A 20,915-nucleotide genomic window follows, 5' to 3' on the forward strand; every position below is an offset into this window, starting at 1 on the left:
TAGCTTCCCATGAACAGGATGTAGATCTCCAGGAAGAAGCAGGCCTGGGCCATCCAAAAGGTACTGCATCCAACAGGTGACCCCAGCAGAGGAATGGGCTCATGGAAGACAGGGGCAGAAGGCCAGACAAAGGAGACATCACTAGTGACAAGGGAATTATAGGTGAGATTGGGAGGAGGGAGGCCACAAAAATACCACAAGAGCAAGGAATCAGCATTTGTAATCTCCTACATCTCTGGCAGGCAAAACGGTCCCCCATAGATGCCCACGCCCTAATCCTTGGATCCTGTAAACAAGTTATATTACATGACAAAAGGGACTTTGCAGATGTAATGAAGGTTATGAACTTTAAAATAGGGAAATTATTTTGGATTATCTGGGTGCCACCAGTCTAATAAAAGCCCTTAAATGCAGAGAACTGTCTCCAGACAGAGGCAAAAGATGCCACAGAAGGGGAATTCAGAGAGATTCTATGCATGAGATGGAAGTGATGTATCTGAGATGTAGCAGTCCACATGAAGGACGTGAAAGAAGCCTCTGGAGGCTAAGGTACCCCCAGATATCAATCAGCAAGAAAGCTCGGACCTCAGTCCTACAACAGTAAGGAATTGGATTCTGCCAACACACGACTGAACTTGGAAGAAGATTCTTCCCAAAGCCTCAGGTAAGAGCCCAGCCAGCCAACACTGATTTCAGCCTTGTGAAACCTGGAGAAACCAGTTGAGTCAATCTGGACTTCTGGCCCACAGAACTATGAGACAGCCTGTTGGTGTTGTTTTAAGCCACTAAATCTGTAATATTTGTTACAGCAGCAATAGAAAACTAATACAGGGTCGGCCGCATGGCTAGCAGTTAAGTGCGTGTGCTCCGCTACTGGTAGCCAAGGTTCGGATCCCAGGCACCCACCGATGCACCACTTCTCCAGCCATGCTGAGGCGGTGTCCCACATACAGCAACCAGAAAGATGTGCAACTATGACATACAACTATCTACCGGGGCTTTGGGGAAAAAAAGGAGGATTGGCAATAGATGTTAGCTCAGAGCAGGTCTTCCTCAGCAAAAAGAGGAGGATTAGCATGGATGTTAGCTCAGGTCTGATCTTCCTTGCAAAAAAAAAGAAAAAGAAAAAAAACGAATACAACACCCCACGGCACCAATGCCAGATTATAAATAATCTAAGCCAGAAAGCATATTATTGTTCCTCCTCCCCTCACTTCCAATCTAATCCTGGAGGAGAAGATTCAGTCTAGAGTAGGAAAGAAAAGGAAAGCAAGGTGGGGAAAAGAGGTCAACCACACCCCTAACAGTAGCCCCTAGTGGAGACTCTAAGTGGAGCAGGCTTTGAAGGAGAAAAGGAGAAGCTTTGTTTGGATGAAGATTAAGTTATTTATATTAAACTAGGGTTTTTATTATCTGAAAGCAAATGGAACGCTCTGGAACCTGCATTGAATTTTATCCAGAGGCAGGAAAGAATAAGCCAAGAGGGCTGGTTTAAAGAGGCAACGGTTGGAATAAACAAGTCACTTTCAGCTTGTACCTACCATGTTCACTTCCTTCAAAAAACCAGTTACATATATCCACAGCGAGTTCAAGAGCAACCACTGAAATTTGACTTCCAGAAATCAAAGTTGTATATACAAGATGGTCACACAACTACTTCACACATCTAAGATCCATAGAGAAACCAGGATGGGCTTTCAGGTAAAAATTCTGCTTTAACCAGAAGACAGACAAGAGGAAAAGCCCTTAAAAAGAAGTATATCTCAAAATTCATCAGTACTTTTAAAAAAACATATTGAAACTATTACCCAGAGACCAAGTAAATCAATTTCCTAAATAAAATGAAATGAGTACAAATGCTGAAGTATCACACTGTACTTCGCATTCATTAAGTAATCAAGTCAGCACACTGTCTTTCAAAGGACTGTCTTGAGGAGGGAAAAGAGATGTTCTTCAAAACAAAGTTTTCACTTTATGTAAAAATTATTTAAATACCTTTGATAATGTTAAGAATTATTTTTATATTGCACAATGTCAAAACAAAGACTCTAGATGCAACTTTTAAATGGTATGAAACCTCTGTAGGTGCAAATGCCAAAAGGTTAAAATGGCAGAAGACTGTTGCTTCCTCAAAAGAATTTTTTTTTTTGGTGAGGAAGATTCTCTCTGAGCTATCATCTGTTGCCAATCTTCCTCTTTTTTTTGCTTGAGGAAGATTAGCCCTGAGCTAACAGCTGTGCCAGTCTTTCCTCTATTTTGTACATGGGACACCACCACAGCATGGCTTGATGAGTGGTGTAGGTCTGCGCCCGGGATCGGAACGTGCGAACCCAGGCCTCCAAAGTAGAGCGCACCGGACTTAACCACTACACCATGGGGCCGGCCCTCTCAAAATAATTTTTATTACAGATAGGTAATAAAAATATTACAGATAGGTAATAAAAATATTACAGATAGGTGCAAGCCAAAAATCAAACCCAATCTAAATCTAGCATCCTCTGCAGACATAGAAACAGCTTTCAATTTGTCAAAACTGTGGTACCCTGAAAAGCCTGAGAAATATCACTAACCTACATTTAAAGAAGGAAAAGACCCTTCTCAGCTTCAGAATCAGCAAGTTTTCCTTCCAATGTACTCTGATATGGTCAAGGAATCAGAAAGGGAAGTTAAAAACCTACTCATTTTTTTAAATAGACCTTAGTTGTGATAAACTCATTCATTAGCAAACTGGGCAGCCCTGAGAAAGCAACAATTTCATTTTACTTCTGCTGAGTAAAGTGAGTTTGATTGAAAAAGATCTTCCGCCAACAGGGAGACCTGTTTTAGATTTAACAAGTGATTTGGCCCAGTTATTAAATATGTATTCTGTAAACACTTCTAAAGTGTCAATATCCATCTGCCCTGTACATACTATTAAAATTGATACTCTTACCCAAGGAAAGGTAAGACTAACAGAAAAACACCTCTGAAGTAATCATGTTTGGAACAGAATACCATAAACTGTATTCAGTACTTTTGTAGGTAGTTGTACTTTTAATGGCTTGTGGTAATAAAACGTGGCCTTTGTAAATGTTTAACATCACTAGCCTGCTCTCTCTACTTACTCAGATGGCACCAGCAATTATGACGCAAAAGAAAAATTGTGTTTTCTGAACGTATCACAAGTAAACCAAAAAACTGCTATTCCAGAATCTCACAGATAATTTAGGTGAGTGATTCCACATATAGTGCATGAACGAGGGGCAGGAAAGGGCACTTTTCTATCTTGAGTCTTCCAAGGTAGCACTGAAGAGAGCTACCCTTATATAAGCCTCATTAACAGTGGCAAAAGCTAGCAAAAAAGGTTAGGTTTTCTTTGTTCTAGGCTGAAATTACATCAGCTCCTGGTGACTAAAGAGTTATACATCTGTGGCTATTAAAACCAAAATTAGCACTTCATCAAGAGCTGATATAATAATAGGTAAGAATTTCCCAAGGCTAGGGTCCACGGAAAACAATAGTAATAAAATGTATGCTCAGTGACGAAAAGTTAGTGATTCCTAACACCAATTAAAAATCCTGTGAAGGCACAAACTAGGCATTCTTTGTTTCTGGGGTCTTCTGAAGCTCCACGTGCAACGCTAGACAAACACTTGACGAAGAGAAAATAAGGCAGTATAATGGCGAACACACTGATTCCAGCTGAATAATGAAGATAGCAGCCACTAACTTCTCAAATTCCAAGCACATCTTACAACTCTAAAGTAAATCGGTGAATGCAATAACTTCTCTACAAACTAAACAAGGCTGTCAAAACCAATAGGTGCAAGATTAGACATATACAAAATAAATCATGATGCTGAGATAATATACAACTCCTAAGAATGGCATACGCAGTCCTTTCATAAACTGCCCCAAATTATCATCCAGTGTAATTTTTCCAGCCTTTCACTGGTCCCCCCGGAGCCATTTGTACCCTAGCTCTGTCTTTGTTCACTGCTGTTAACCCATCTCGAGAGAAGGCCCTTTCCCTCTGCTTATCCAAATCCTCTCCTAAGTTAAGACCTGCCTCTAATTCCCCCCTCTACTAAATTTCCCTAAACTACTATAATATCCTTTCCATTTTGGGTTTCCCGTGAAGCCAATGAGGTATCTCAAAAATTAAAGTAATTTCTTCCTACTCTGAACTTATAAAGAACTTAATCATTAAATACTACCTTCTGGCATTTCTTACTCATTTAATTTTTCAAAATGTTTGTTTTGAATCCTAGGAATAAGCAACTTGAGAGGAACTATATACGAAAATAATCTATTTACATGAAATTAGCATTCATTTTGTGGTAAATGGTTTGAATATACTTAACATATGGGGGTTACTGGTCAAATAAATTAGTTCAGCCAGCTTCAAGCCAGGAGCTGAGTCTGTCGGAGAATCATCATTATTTGGAACTGACGGAAGAAGGCCTCAAATGACACCAGGTGTCTCCACCAGAAAAGGCACACCCCAAAAACAGTGAGTTAAACTCTCTACAGATATAACTGTTGCAGGACTATACAAACCTGGTTATCCTGAGAACTAAAAGGAATCAAACAAGGTCCAAAAACCAGTACACTTAACACCCACAGCAGAGCACTGTCACCATCAGTCTAAATGGAACCGAACCCAGACAAACCACTGAGATAATCCATTCAAGACAAAAATTTATCATTTGATACTTGAGAGTTTTATGTATTCTGTATAAAACAATTGGTGTGACATTTTTCTTTGGATTCTTATTTTTATAATCCTAAAGCTCTCTATGCCTAAAGAACTATCTTAAATGACATCAGAAATCACCCTATGGAACATGAGTTCCAGATATGTTTAGTGTTCCATTAACACGAGCCAACGCTAAAGCTTTTACATCAAACAATATTTTATAGGGAATCAAAATTCTTACCATCATCTTTTCAAAAAGTTCTAAGAGCTCGTTCTCTGACACTGGCTTTGGAATGTTTTCCATCATCTCTGAAGAGCAATCATTGCTTGCAAACGCAGCCTTCAGGTTGGAAAGTGGAGGTCTCTCTTTCTTGCTCCCTGGAATTCTTATGCTGGCAAATTTGTCCAGCTACAAAGAAAGACAAAATAGCACATATGAATTTTCCTTCTCCAACAACATTAATCTAATTTCCAAAATGAAGAAACAGGGTCAATCGCATTATCACTATGATTTCGTCAGGAGACATTCAGCACTGGCATCTTTAAAATTAACAGAAATAATATAGGGGCTGCCCAGTGGCATAGCGATTAATTGCACACGCTCTGTTTCGGCGGCCCGGGGTTCGCAGGTTCGGATCCCAGGCATGCACCGACGCACCACTTGTCAAGCCATGCTGTGGCAGTAGCCCATATAAAGTAGAGGAAGATGGGCACGGATGTCAGCCCAGGGAGCCAATCTTCCTCAGCAAAAAGAGGAGGATGGGCATTGGATGTTAGCTCAGGGCTAGTCTTCCTCACAAAAAAAATAATAATAATATAACAGTAAGTGACATGTTTTCAGTAACCATCCTGTCTAAAGGCAGAAGAGATATCAGTCAACCTCAGAAGATTACTTCTAATCTTAAAACTATAGAATTAAGATTCTAATAACAGGTAACCTTTGCTTTACAGATTAGCAAGCTAAGCAGTTTTACAAAGGTAACTTAGCTAATTTAGCAGGTGGCAATCAAACTAGTACTCAGTGTCCTGGCCCCCAGCCCCCTTGTCCAGTACCCTTTCCATAGTGCATACTATACTTCTCAGGGCGGGGGAGGGGGACGGATGGAAATTTAGGCATTTTAAGAACTGAATTCTACTTCTCTCTCCATAGGTTGTTGGCCTGATAAACACCACATTGCTCTTTATTCAGGCTGGTCTGTATCTGAACAGCTTCATGAACAACTACAGAGTAGGGTAGCTAAAACTTCAGGAAATAAAGCTCGATATTTTTTTTTTTTTGTAAACAGTTTTTTTTTTTTAATATTTTTATTTATTTATTTTTTCCCCCCAAAGCCCCAGTAGATAGTTGTATGTCATAGTTGCACATCCCTCTAGTTGCTGTATGTGGGACGTGGCCTCAGCAAGGCCAGAGAAGCGGTGCGTTGGTGCGCCCCAGGATCCGAACCCGGGCCACCAGCAGCAGAGCGCGCGCACTTAACCGCTAAGCTACGGGGCCAGCCTGATCGATTTTTGTTGTAATGAGATTTCTTCTACAACTATTTCATCAAACAGTTTGCTGATATTTGAAAATGTGTATATATTAGTTTACAAATCTAACTGTTCATTCATTGAAAATTCTATTCCTGAGAACCCAGACACATACAATGTCTCAAGCTGCAACAATTAAAAAGGTCAAAAGTCTTAAAGCAGGTACTAAGAATGAAAGTGCACTTAAAAAGCAGTGATTCTGTGAATTGTTCAGCATAACTGTGCACATTAAGCTACTGTTTTTGCCATAATATGTGTAGTGCGTAGGCCTGTGCTATTCACTATAGTAACCACTAGCTACTTGTGGTTGTTTAAATGTAAATTGAATTTAAAAGTTCAGTTCCTTAGTTCCACTAGCCACATATCAAGTGCTCAAGAACCACATGAAGTTAGTGGCTCCCATATTCAAAGCACATACAGAACATTTCTATCTCCACAGAAAGTTCAATTGGATAGACCTACTAGAGCCCAAAGAAATATGACACTTAAAATTCTCAATTTAAAAGGACAATAAGTCATAGTATTGAAAAAATCCTAATTATTTATTTAATCAAGTGAATCATCAAATAATAAAATGCAAAGATAACGCTTATCTTTCAAAATAGGTCTTTAAATTCACTATGAGGATAATGCCTAGGAAAAATACTATGTACTGTAGTAACACCCACTCTAACTAACATAACTAAGCATTAAAGTATTAAGAATATGACAGCTTCCGGCAGGATTACAAAGTAGTCACAAAACACCACTCTTCTCATCCTAACAACCAAAAGAAGCCGGAAAACCTACAAAACTGTACTTGCTATTGTTTTCCACCCATCGGGGAGCTGAGGACACAACAAAACCTGTAAGAACTAAACACTGGGAAGTGATAAGCTGCTCTTATTCTTGACAAACAGCTGGAGAAGAAGAATAAGTTAAACAACGGTAAAGAAAAAAACAGCCCAATTTTTAAATAAACTAAAACTATTGACAGCCACATGGGTGCTGGCATGAGACATTAGAATTCTGAGGACCCCAGTCACAAAGCCCCAGCCATGGAGCAAGTCTGCACCCACCTACCAACTCTTTCCCTCAAGTCCTGACCAACTGCATGGAGGAGTATACCAAAGGCTGGGGGGCATATGGCAGGAAAGCTGAGTGAGATGTTCCCTGAGGCATGAGAGGTCTCTCCCAATGCAAACCAGCTGCCCTCCCAAGGCTCTAGACTAGGCAAAAGACCTGAGAGACATTCCAGTGACTCCTTCCAGGCCTTCAGAGAGTACGTGACAGCAGTCATTTGAAGGCTGGAGGCAGGATACCAGGTCAGAGAGAGATTTCCTGAAGCAAAAGAGAGTCAGAAGTAAAACTGAAAACAAAAAGAGAACTCTTCAGTAACCCTAAAAATGGGCATCAGGACTTTAAAGCAGAAAGAGATACCCCAGTTTTGAAAGCTAGTAGTTCAGTTGTGAAGTCAAAAAATGGATTGCCTGAACCTCCTTAGTGCTCAGATCCCAAGCCCTCAAAACACTGAAGACCACAGAGGAGCTCAGTAAAACTAAAGCAGCCAGCAAGCTCAAACCCAGCTCCACTCGAGATCACTTTGACTCAGCCCCCCATTTCAGCAGCACAAAAGAAGGGCAAACCCTTTCTTGGAAGCAAATATTATTTAATTTCTACTACAGTTAAATAAAATGCCCACCATACAATTAAATATTGCTACACACAAAGAAGCAAGAAAATGTGGCCCACAGTCAAAAGAAGCAGACCTAGAGACGGCCCAGATGGTGAAATTACTAGACAATTTAAAATAAGATTTATAAAAATGCTAAAGGATATAATGAAAAGAGTGGACACCATGCATGAGATATGGGGAATTTCAGCAAAGTCATGAAAACTATTTTTTTTTTTTTGAGGAAGATTGGCCGCAAGCTAACAACTGTTGCCAATCTTCTTCTTTTCTCTCTTTTCTCCCCAAAGCCCCAGTACCTAGTTGTATATCCTAGGTGTAGATACTTCTAGTTCTTCTATGTGGGACGCCACCTCAGCATGGCTTAATGAGCAGTGAGTCAGTCTGCACCTAGGATCCAAACTGGCAAACCTGGCACCGCCAATGCGGGACGCGAGAACTTAACCACTGCAACGCTGGGCCAGCCCCTGAGAACTATTATAAAAAAAAAGATTAGGATGAAAAATGTATCAGAAATGAAGAATTCATTGGATTGGGCTTAACAGAACCTGAACATTGCTGAGGAAACAACTGGTGAACCGAAACATAAAAACAATAGAAAGTATCCAACTGAAACAAAGAGAAAAAAGAAAGAACAGAGCAACCAAGATCTGTGATACAATACAAAATGTTGTAACACAAGTGTAATTGGGGTCCAGAAGCAGGAGAGAGAGTGAGAATGGTACAAAAGACATATTTCAGAAGATAATGACTGTGCTAATTGGGCCGGCCCCGTGGCTTAGTGGTTAAGTGCGCTCGCTCCGCTGCTGGCGGCCGGGGTTTGGATCCCGGGTGCGCACCGAGGCACCGCTTCTCCGGCCACGATGAGGCCGCGTCCCACATACAGCAACTAGAAGGATGTGCAACTATGACATACAACTATCTACTGGGGCTTTGGGGGAAAAAAAAATAAAATAAATGACTGTGCTAATTGATAAAATATATATGTATAGATATATATCAATTCACAGATCCAAGAAACTCAGCAAAGTCTAGGAAGAATAAATAGCAAAGAAAGGAAAAAAAAAACAAAGAAAGAAGAAAAAAACACCACGCCTATGCACCTCATAGTCAAACTGTTGAAAATTAAAAATAAAGGGCAAATCATAGAAGTGCAGCTAGAGAAACGAAGACATTATATACAGGAGAAAAAATGATAAAAATGATAACTAATTTCTCACCAGAAACAAATGGTGGCAAAAGACAATGGAATGGTGTCTTTAAAGTACTAAAAGAAAAATACTGTCCCTCCTGGGATTCTATATCCAGTGAAAATACTTTTCATAAATAGAAGCAAAATAAAGACATTTTCAGACAGACAGAAGCTGAGAGAATCTATCTTCAGCAGACCTGTACTACAACAAGTGTCAAAAGAAGTTTTTCAGGCTGAAGAGAAATGATACCAGATGGAATCCCAGATTCACAAAAAGAACCAAAGAGCAATGGAGAAGTTACTGTATTCGATGTTGGTGGTACAAAGATAAACGAGCTTTTTAGGACTTAAATAACAATCAAGTGGAGGAGACAAGCACATAAACAGGTAATTATATAGCTATATAGAAAGTGTAGCAAGAGTTACATACAATGTAATACAGTGGGGCGAAGAAGAGGGGCATCTCACTCACCAACATGAACAATCACTACTTTGGAATAACCCAGAAACATAAAATTGTCTCCACATGTCTATATGTCCAGATGCTACTATCCCCAGTACATTAGTACCCTAATTCTTGATATTTGTTTAAAAAACTAAGAGACACCAAAAAAATTGTTTTAAGAAATGGGACTGGTTACTCTGTCTCCTGAATCACTACTTCATTGCTATCACTTCTATACAGGTAATATCAACTCCTGAGTGTAGAAACTATGCTGACTCCTCTTCACACACTACAAAAAAAAAAAAAAAAGAGGTAACTTAATTAATAAGCTAAACTTATAATGAAGTGAAATTAAGCAAAACATCATTAATGCAACATCAATATTATAAATGTAAACATGTCAATGAATGAGAATAGTAAGCCTAAGCAATTCATAAGCTAATTTGTGAATACATTACCTAATGGTTCCATCAGTGGTAGAAGGAACAAAAAAAATTTCAGTTTTCATCAAAAACCAAAACTTTTTAAAATAAAAATCTCTAGAAGTCAAAAATAACAATGGTTAATATTATTTGAGCCCTTTCTATGGGTTACACACTGTGCTAAGAGCTTGAAATGTAGCATCAGGTTGAATGCATTTGTTTAGTCCTTACAGTGAGGAAACTACATGTCTAAATAATCAAGGACAAACTCCAAAACACTTTTATACGTAAAAATTTCACAGTATTTAGCTTATAAAATAGCGAAAAGGAAAAAAAATCAACTCATTATGCTTTTAGAAGTAGAACTGCATTTGTATCAATTAACAATATCAGAATTTGTACAGCAATAATAAAGTGGAATTAGCACACCTCCCCCATAGGCTTAGCACCTAAAGTCAGGGTAAGTTTGGATTTTATCCAAGTGGAAAAACAAATTTGCACATTACCACTAGCATAGCTAGCTAAAGGCAAGATAAGAAAAATTAGCATATTCCTCTTGTAGTTTCCAAATCTTCAAAGGTCCAAATTGTAACACGAGATACAAAAGATCAGTGTTTCACAATTTTAATACAATGCTTTTATTTATTTTCCCTGATTAGAAAGGATGAAAGACAAAATAAGGAAGGAGACACAGGAGAAAAATAAATACAATCCTCCCTCCTACACTAGAACAGTAAACTAATTTGTTGAATACCTCGGGGTTAGAGTAAAAGCAATCGCAGGTATGGGATTGAGCACCACAGGTAGATTCCACATAATGTGGACACTATTACAAAGCTAGGTGCGAAGTGAACTTTATCAAATCATTTTAAATGTTCTAAAGAATTTCTTTTTAAAGACATGATACTATGACTCCAGTCATAAATGGAAAACAGCAAATCACTCCTAATGTATCTTTCATGGGATTGCACATACAATTTGCTTAAAGCAAGGCACAATAGAACATAAAAGCAAACTTTTAAAATACTTCTGCTCATAAAAACACAACAGAAATCCCCATCATACTGACTCTTAAGTTGGTTGTTATTTTGTATTTGGCTGGGAGTATGTGTCTTTTACAATTTGTGCACTGTGTAGCTACTTTTAGTTTTACATGAAATTCTTCTTTAAAGTTGAGCTAGAAACACAAATCAAGTAGGTGAAATACACAAATAATTTGCCTTTGTTGAAGAACTGGTTAAACACACAGAAGACTGAGGGGATCCTATTATAATGCTATTCGGAGGTGGTACACCACAATTAATTAATATGGCTTCAGCTGTGTCTGGGGTGCACTGAGTTTTATAAATTAATATCAGTTATCTTCAGGGGAAGTTAAGTGAGCACCCTACTGAGTATTATCTCACACTGATAGTCAGTAATGACAGTTTCAATAAAAATTAATTAAACCAAAAAACAGGCTCGAAAAACTTCTGTCTGGATTTTTAGCTATAGTGTAACACTAACAGTGAAAACGCAGTTTTCACTCTTAAAACATTTTAAATACTAACTGAGCACTGATTTTTTTTTTTAATTTACAAGAAAAGAAAGATATCATAATTATTACTCATCTTATAATTTGAAAAGTCTGAAAAACTATGTATGATCATGAAACCGAGGACGAAGGAGTTCAAGTTTCCCTGGATTAGGATGAAACTGTGCCTGTACGCACAAGGTTCACGTGGGAAACAAAGTAACCAAAGTTTCTGAGCTTGCCTTGCAGAACAGCAGGAGGGCAGCTGAAAAGAGAGTAACTTGCTGACAGCCCTCCACCTGACTAAGCATCATGCAGGAGCATTGAGAAGCTAAAATGAGCGATTGTAAGCTTCACACATCATAAGAAATATGAAAGTCACTCCTGCGCAAAAGACTCTTAGAACTTCAGTCCCCAAGGCCACGTGCTCCCCTCCCTGTCTTATTCTCACCAAGTGCTTTGGAAAGACGCTTAGAACTGCACGTAGGCAAACTAATCTGTGACCAGTAGAAAGAATAACCTGTTAGCAGAAAATTTACGTCCTCTGCCCAAACTGTTCCTTCTGTCCCGGATAAGGAAGGAACTGAGGTTCTCTTAGATTCCTCAGGAATGTCGCATCCAGCAGATCTGCTATGGAGAAGTGCCCAATGTTCTGCCGACATCCATCACCCGACATTTCTGAGCCCCCTCCCCAACCCCATTTCACTTACGTAAGTCATTTCCAAATCAGGTCCCTTTAAGATGGGTTTCTTAGGACAATAGTCCACCATCTTCTGATTTGCTAGCTTATCACTTACTGAAGTTCTTTCTCTACCACCGCCCGCTTGGCCTTTTATCTTGTGGCAAGCAGATCGAGCCCTTGTTTGGTATCAATCATAAATAAACTTCCTTAGAACACCTAAGGAAGTAGGTGTTTTCATGCAATCCAGGAAAATTAACCAAATAAAAGTTCACTGTAATTACAGAATCAATTGTATATGAATGCATATCTGAAATCCAGAAAAAAAATATATCGCTTAAAATTACCAATTTTCACGCAATCGTGTACTATATTTAGGAGGAGGAAAAAGCCTAACAGCTAAAATAGCTTTGCTTTTTAATCAGCTTTGTTACTAAGCAAGCAACTTGCTGATTGAAAGCATGGCTCCAGAGTCTAACTTCTGAATGCTGCCCAGCCAGTTGCTTGCTGTGTTACCCTAACCAAACTACTTAAACCTTTCATGATAGCACCTATCACAGTGAGTTGTTAATAGGAAATAAAACCACTACTCACCTTTCAGCTTCAGGTTAAAAGACCTGAAATGCCTTAGCTGACCACTCTATCTAAAGTAGCACATGTGCCCAACCACACACTCTTCATTCTCTATCACAGCACATGTTTTATTCCTTTTATATGTCCTTTCATATGAGTTATGAAAACCTGTAATTATTTATTTTGTAATTGTTGACTCTCTTTCCCACTAAAATATGTGTCATGCTAGACAAACCATCAACTGTCTTAGTCACTGTGGTAGCCAGTCTCTAAGATGGCCCCCAATGATCCTCTGACTTGTGTAACCTATAGGATATTGTGGAAATTATGCAGTGTGATTTCCAAGAGTAGATCATAAAATACATTACAGCTTTTGTCTTGCTCCCTCTTGGTTCAATCACTCTGAGGTACACCAGCTTCCAGATCAGAAAGACACTCAACATCACCTAAGGGGAGGCCCACATGGCAAAGAACTGAGCTAAAGAAGCATGGAGGCCTCTTGGCAACAGCCATGTGAGTGTGCCATCTTGGAAGCCCCTGTTGAGCCTTCAGATGACTTATATTATATAGTAACAGATGACTAATGCAGAGCTCCTCACAGAACAGTACTTTTAAATAGCTCTAGCCTACATCTTCACTGCAACTTCATAAGACCTCAAGCCAGAACCTCCTAGCTAAGCAACTACCAAGTTCCTGACCCTCAGAAACAGTAGGAGATAATAACTGTTTGCTGTTTTAAGTCACTTAGCTTTAGAGTAATTTGTTATGCAGCAACAGATAACTATTACATTCACTGTTGTATGTTGAGTCTATATAGCACAGGAGCAGGCAGATAGCCAGCAGTCAATTAACACCTGAAGATATGAATGAAAGAACAATTACCGGACGATAAAATCCATAAAATATAGTGCTGACTCTGTGGATGTTTACCACTAGAGGGTAAACGTGATAAAGACTAATCATAAATTAAGGCAAAATATTGTAAATGCCCTCAAGAAAATCCTAATCCAGGTGAATTAGCAACTGATAGGAACCAGTGATTAATTCTGGAGTGGAGAAGGAATCTCAAGAGAGCCTTTGGAAAGATGATACATCTGGAAACCCTGTGGGGCTGACGTGAGAATTACAGGAGAATTACAGGTACATGTTAACAGCTCAACAGTATGCCTGGCTGGTCCATGGTCTTTACTAAAATGCTAGTGACATCACTATTGCAAAGAAACATCATTGTGTGGGTAAAGTTGGCCATTCATTGTTTCAGATGTGATAAGCTAACCATCCCAGTCATAGACCACAATCTTATCACCCAGTAATAATTCCCACCAACCCAACCACTACTGCATTCTAACTTCAAAATTCCTAAATGTTATAAATGGGCTTTTCCGGCTTTAAATTTGTATTTTAGTGAAATTATAAAAAGTTCTTTAGCCAGAGGCTTCTTTGAAATGAAGAAAATTTACCACTATCTCCCCAAAAATGCTACCTACTTACAATCTTTTGTTCACATTTAGATTTCATATAGTATTTTAATATTATGAAATGGGAAACATACTTAAGAATCACGCTCTTAAAATTCCTTTAAATTGCTTGACGATAAGTTACAACATGAAATGTATCCTACAGCCAACTGCTGCAGAGCAGCCAGTGGAGATGCTGGCATAGGGAAGAACCGAGGCCTCCCAGTGACAATCAGCACCAACCTGCCAGTCAAAAGGGAGCCAGCCTGGAAACCTTGGAAATTTTAATATAGTAATATATATTCATCTTCATGAATGCATTGCATAACATGAGGTAATGGAAAGTCTAATTTCAACAGGGTGTTGAATATAAACCATATTTTGAAAAATCTTCAATAATTAAAGTGCTTTGATAATATCTTTGATTTCTGTGGTAATAAAGTCGCAGATCAAACGCTACTCTGTGTGTTTGGTGTTTTTATTTTGCCTATTTCATAATTTTTAAAAATACTAAATTTTACTTAAAGTTTAATGAAAATAAAGATTTAATCTTTTCCCACTAAGTTGAAGGACATCATGAATTCTACCACAGACCTCTTGGTGGTCCATGGACCACAGGTTAAGAACCTGGTACCTAGATATGGAATAATAACAGAAATAGCAGCGGAAAAGTAAGTAACTCAAGTTCTAACGTGTTCAATGAATCAGTGGGAGGGACTAGAAGACCTACAGCTGAGACCAACAAGGAAAAATGCAACAGAAATGCTCAAAAAGAGCTGGCAGCTTTGAAGAAAGAAGCCACCAGGAGAGTAAAGCCTTCAAAGAAAATCTAGGTTTCCGTTAGAGCAAGAAAGAAGGCAAATATTCAAAGACAGGCTTTGAGCTCCAAAGGGCAAAGCAGGAGGGTCTGGGAAGTCCAGAGGAGTTAGTTAATATCAGATTAGAAGAATAAATGGAGCTGAGTAGGGAGAGAAGCATCTAGGTGCTTACTGATGATATGGATTGATTATGACTTCTAATGTGACTTAGGTCACAGAAAAGTGATTCAAATTGTAATAACTAATGAAAATTAATCAGGAAACGAATCAACCCATGTGGACTGTATCCTCAATTCATCTTCTGTCTCTACTGCCTCTACCCTAGTTCATGCCACTTGGACAACTGCTCCAGCCTCCTAACTTGCCTCTACATCTTCACTGCTCCTCTACCCCTACCACTCCCCAGGTATGCTCTACACTGACATCACTTTGATCTTAATGAAAGGCAAATCCAATCATGTCCCTCACTCTTATGCTTAAAACCTTTCAACCTTTGTATCCCCATTACTCAGAGGATATTCAAATATCCTACCATGACTCAAAGGTCCATCTTGATCTGTACCTTACATCCTCTCCAGACAGTCTCTTCACCACTCTACCACCCTTACACTTTATGACCTAAATGTAATGAATAACCTAGAGTCTCTTAAATGTACACATGTTGTCTCTTGTGCCTAGACCCTATCCACACCCACAACTCATATCCCATCCCCTTAATCTGGCTAATTTCAACTCAATCTTCAGCAATCAGTTTGAACTACATGTTATGTAGGAGCCTTCATGACTCCTCAAGACTGGCTTTGAGGCCCACAGGCCTAGTGCTTACCATTACATAGTATGTATACTACTGTGAAACCACTTCTTATGCATGTTGACTCAACTAAGGTAAAAGTCCTTGAGAACAGTAATTGTTATTTTATTCACTAAACTACTCCTGGAAATTAGCATGGTTCTAAGCATGTAATGGCTATTCTATTAATATATGTTAAGTGAATGAATTGACAAATAGCTTTCTATCCTCCATGTCTGGGACACAAGCCATTGCTTCTTCCCTTGTTAATTCCTTCTCAACAATATCAGAAAGAATGTTAGGTGTTATGCCTTTTATATATTCAATAAGAAAGCCCAGACTCTTCTCAACACTGATCAAAGAGCAGTCCCCTCCACTAAAAACAAGCATGAATTCTGTAATGCAATACCATGGAGTGGGCGAGGAAAATATCCACTCAAAGGAAAGGAATGCAAAATTACTGAAAAACAATTTAATATTCAAAAAACTCCAAAGTTATACCTACCCACATTTACTCAAAGTACAATTCTAATTGGAAATATTCAAATATTATAATACTATATACTTGAAAGGAAATATAAATTAGCTCTGTAAATAAATATTACACTTTATTTTTAAAAGACTTGGACCAATATTACCCATACACAAAAATCATCTGAAGATATTAACAATTGCTTTCTACTTGCCAGCCTGACACTTCCACTAGGAATCCATTCAGTTGATATACAGGAAGTTAACCTGTTAACAGAGGCAGAAAATTACTACAATTGCTGCCAGCCTGGACTCTGACTTGTTCTTCAACACTCAGCTGAACTCACCTTCCCCAAGATCAAAGTTGACCTTACCATCTCCACTGAACCTTCCGTACTGTTCCATCCCCTATCACGCTGCACTACAACTGTACACTGAATCTGTACACTGTATGTTTCCCCACTGTTCCCAGAGGGCAGAGACAGTCTTATTCATCTCTGTATTCCTATAACAGTACTAGACACTCAATAAATGCTTAATGAATGAATGGATAAAAGGATGAATAAATGTCTGCATACCCTACTACATCTTGTACATATTCAACTCTGAGAGCTCTTGATCTTATTCCCAAGTTTCTACTGATTTGAGGAGGAGCTCTCTAAAATACCCCATAAATATTTAAAGATTCTAAGATAGTACTGAAGTGTTACTACTGAAAATCTAAGTACAGGAAGCTCTAATTAACTCATATTAATGGGCTCAGAAAGGCCCACCTGACTTAGTGAATAGTTTAAATTTTATAGAACTTGTTTTGATGTATTTTACCACATATATTCAGTTGCCCCAGTCCATGCTGGTATTTCTACTTTACACAAAAGAATATATTTTGAATACATAGTTTTACAGAAAAACTGTGGAAAGCACTATGCTTTTTGCTTTATCACTCATTGTTTTTAACGTACCAAGGAAAATATAATAAGTTTATAAAGATGCAAAATGAACTTGAACTGTAGTACAGAAAGCTTTATACCCTACTAGGCCAATACGATAAAATTATTTTAAATAATTCCTTTAAGTTGAGCTCTTTTTTAAAGCTAATGATTTATGTTCTATCAACTGACTCGTAAGTTAGCCACACATTCAGATAAATTAATTTGGTTATTTTCTTTCATTACTATGATGTCTGATTTAGCATAGATCCTACAAGACATCACATCCAAGTAGGTACAAGAGTAGTCTGCAGGTAGACAAAACCCAGTCCTGTTAGGAATGCTCATCTGGGGAACTCATCTTTGAGTAAACCAGTCTCACAGAAAACACCAGGAATGTACTGGAGTGGTCTTGTAGCAGTGAGTCATATGGAGTGAGTCAGGAGGCCCGTAGAGAACAGGGAAAGCTTCTCAAAGCACTCATTAGAACCACACCCAGACCAGATGATATCCTCAGTGGCTCTAAGACCCCCTTCCTGGTGGGAAACTTTGAGGGGAACCAGGAAAGCCTGAACCTATATCTGGGAACAGGTTGCAGGTGCTCGATCGGTGAAGTGGTTTCCATACAGAGCTTTTCTTTGTCCTTTGCAATTTAAAAAAAATCTCATATCCTTTACCAGTTGACATCTCTCAGTCACACACACCACTGTTCCTTTGGGATAAACCTTTCTCAGTTTTGTTTAATAGAAATATGCAAAATCATTTCTTATCATAGAAAACATCCTAGATACAATGTCTTTACAATTATAATTTTCTCAGGATTAAGATCAATGGCTGATACAATTTTTCTTGTCAAGTTAAAGGTCAGAAGTCTCATATAGATGGCTTCAAGGGAAAAGAAGAAAATAAGGAAATATACTTTTAGATTTTACACTGGCACTCTCCATGGAGAAACAGATAGCACTTAAGCGGCAGTGTAACTCTCCTGGTAAAGATTATGTTCTCTAGAGCCACATTGCCCGAGTTTTCCTGGCTGCCCCATATGACTTTGAACAAGTTGCTTAATCTTTCTCTTGCCTCTGTTTCTCCATCTTTAAAAATGGGAGTAATGCCTACTTAGAGGCTTGTTGTGAAAATTAAGTGTGTTTATAAAACTAACATTGAGAATACTACTTAACACATAGCCAACAATTACAAGGTCCTTACTATCACTAAACACACCTTCTTCCAATCAGTAAGCCCAATTCCCTAGTTATGTTTCTACATTCCCCAAGCAAATTCTCCAGCAACTGATTGCACATCTTTCTCTTCCCTGGAAGTTTCCTGTATGTTGACTGAGATATGCATATCAAGTTAGAGAGGCAGGGTCCTACCATGAGGGCCCTATATGCCATGTTAAAGAGCTTAGGCTTGACCTGTAGATAACAGATGCAACTAAGCAGTTTCAAATAGAGTAAAATATGGTCAGACATGATAGGTCGCTCTGGTTGCTGTGCAGAGAGCTGGATTTTCAGGGAGCAACAGAAAGTTACTGTGAGGGTCCTAACAAGAGATGGTAAGGGGCTTAGTGCTTTGAGAGAAGGAACTGAGAAAAGAAAACAGATTCTAGAATAACTAGAAATAAAAATTAAAAGGGTAAAGCTACCTTCCATGAGAATATTAGAAACAAGTTTAAGAGGAAAATGAAAGGTTTAATTTGGGGCACACAGGATTTCCAGTACAGATGAGACATCCATATGAAGGTATTCAGTAGGCCAGTGTATTAATATGTCTCAACTTGAAGAACAGGACATAGAGGGAGACATAGACAAAGGTGATCACCCAAGTCAAGCACTATATACAGAGGAGAGCAGGGGTTTCAGTAAAGAAATCTGAGAAATAACAATAATTTAGACAAGTAAAAGAAAAATATACATAATAGAGATAGAAAAGGTCAGAGGGATACGAAACCGATCAACTTTGGTGTCACAGAAGCCAAGAAATATTTGTTCATCAAAGAGGAAGGAGACAACTGTAACAAGTAGAGCAGATAAATCCAGTAAATTTCCAAATACTGAAAACTAATGAATATTACTGAGGATAAAAAGGGTCACTTCATAATGACAAAGCATTTACAACAATTCTCAATGTACATGCCCTTAATTGCCGAGCTTTAAAATATATGGAGCAAAACTGTTAGAAGTAAAAGGAGAAATAAAAAATCCAAAATTATACTTGGAGACTTCAACAATTCTCTCTCAATAATTGTTAGAACAAGCAGAAAGAAAATCGGGAATACAAGACGTAAACAATACTATCAACCAACTTGACTTTTTTATTATTCATAGACCAATTCTAACACAAGCAGAAAGCACATGGAACATTCACATAGAGCACATTCTGGGACAGAAAGCAAGACTCAAAAAATTGAAAAGTATTGAAATTACACAAACTATGGTCTCTGGTCACGAGGAAATTAAATTACAAATGAGTAATAAAGATATCAGGAAAATCCTCAAATATTTAAAAGTTAAACATCATAAACCTAAATAACCAGTGGGCTAAAGAAGAAAACAGGAAATTAGAAAACATGTTGAACACTCAGAAAATGATGTAGCTAAAGCAGCTCTCAGAGGCAAATTTATAGCATGAAATTCTTATATTAGAAAACAAATTTCTCAAATCAATTATGTAAGCTTCCACCTTAAGAAACCAGAAAAAAGAATAAAGCATAGGAAGGAAATAAAGATAAAACAAAAAGAATGGTAAAGAAAATCAGTGAAACCAAAAGCTGGTTCTTTGAAAAGACCAATAAAATTGACAGACCTCTAACCAGACTAATGGGGGCAAAAAAAAATAAAAGACAAATTATCAATATCAGGATTGGAAAACGGGGAAATCAATACAGATCCTACATTAAAATAAGGAAATATCACAACAATTCATAATTCAACATAGATATGAAAAAATTCCTTGAGAGACAAACTACCAAAGCTCACTCAAGAAGAAAGATAACTCAAACAGTCCTATATCTAGTAATAGACATTTCAAACATGATAGGAATAGCAAATAAGCAACAAAAAAGATGCTCAACTTCATTAGTCATTAGGGGAAACAACATGTCAGTTTCTTATAAAGTTAAACATACACTTACCATGACTGCCCCTCCAAGATGAAAACATATATCCACAAAAACAACCATACTCCATGGTTCATAGCTTTACTCCTAATAGCCAAAAACTGGATATAACCCTTACTGTTGAATATATAAACCAATAGTATCACGAAGCAACGAAATACTATTCAGTAATGAAAAGAACAAATTTCTGATACACCTAAGCCCTAGATGAGTCTCAAAAGCATTATGCTAAGTAAAAGAAGTCAGACACAAACGCAATGTACTATGTGATTCCGTTTATATGAAATGCTAAAAACTGAACTATAGTTCAGAAAGCTGATCAGTGTTTTCCAAGAGCCAGAATGGGGGAAGAGAATTGACTGCAAAGGGCACACCTTTTGGGGTGATGGAAATCATGACAGTAGTATATACATGATTATATACATTTGTCAAAATTCACCAAATTGCACCCTTAAAATTGGTGCATTACATTGTATGTAAATCATACCTCAATTAAAAAAGTACATGTTACTAATCACACCACTAATATTGTGAATCCATGGTTTACCAAACATTTTGGCATAAATTACTTAATTTATCCCTTAAAATTCCGTATAAACGGAATGCTGCAGCTCCAAAGCTAAGTGACTTCTGC

General features: G+C 38.1%; 1 protein-coding gene across 2 annotated transcripts in view; it reads right to left on the reverse strand.

The window, feature by feature from the left end:
- DIAPH3 (diaphanous related formin 3) overlaps positions 1–20,915 on the reverse strand; it is a 486,334-nt gene that overhangs the window by 433,396 nt on the left and 32,023 nt on the right. For both annotated transcript variants that reach the window (XM_058548276.1, XM_058548275.1), the window contains one exon: positions 4,920–5,087. In XM_058548276.1, coding sequence (XP_058404259.1) covers positions 4,920–5,087 — 168 coding nt within the window. The remainder of the gene's footprint in view (positions 1–4,919; positions 5,088–20,915) is intronic.

Source organism: Diceros bicornis, chromosome 9, assembly GCF_020826845.1.
Source record: "Diceros bicornis minor isolate mBicDic1 chromosome 9, mDicBic1.mat.cur, whole genome shotgun sequence".
NCBI classification, from domain to species: Eukaryota; Metazoa; Chordata; class Mammalia; order Perissodactyla; family Rhinocerotidae; genus Diceros; species Diceros bicornis.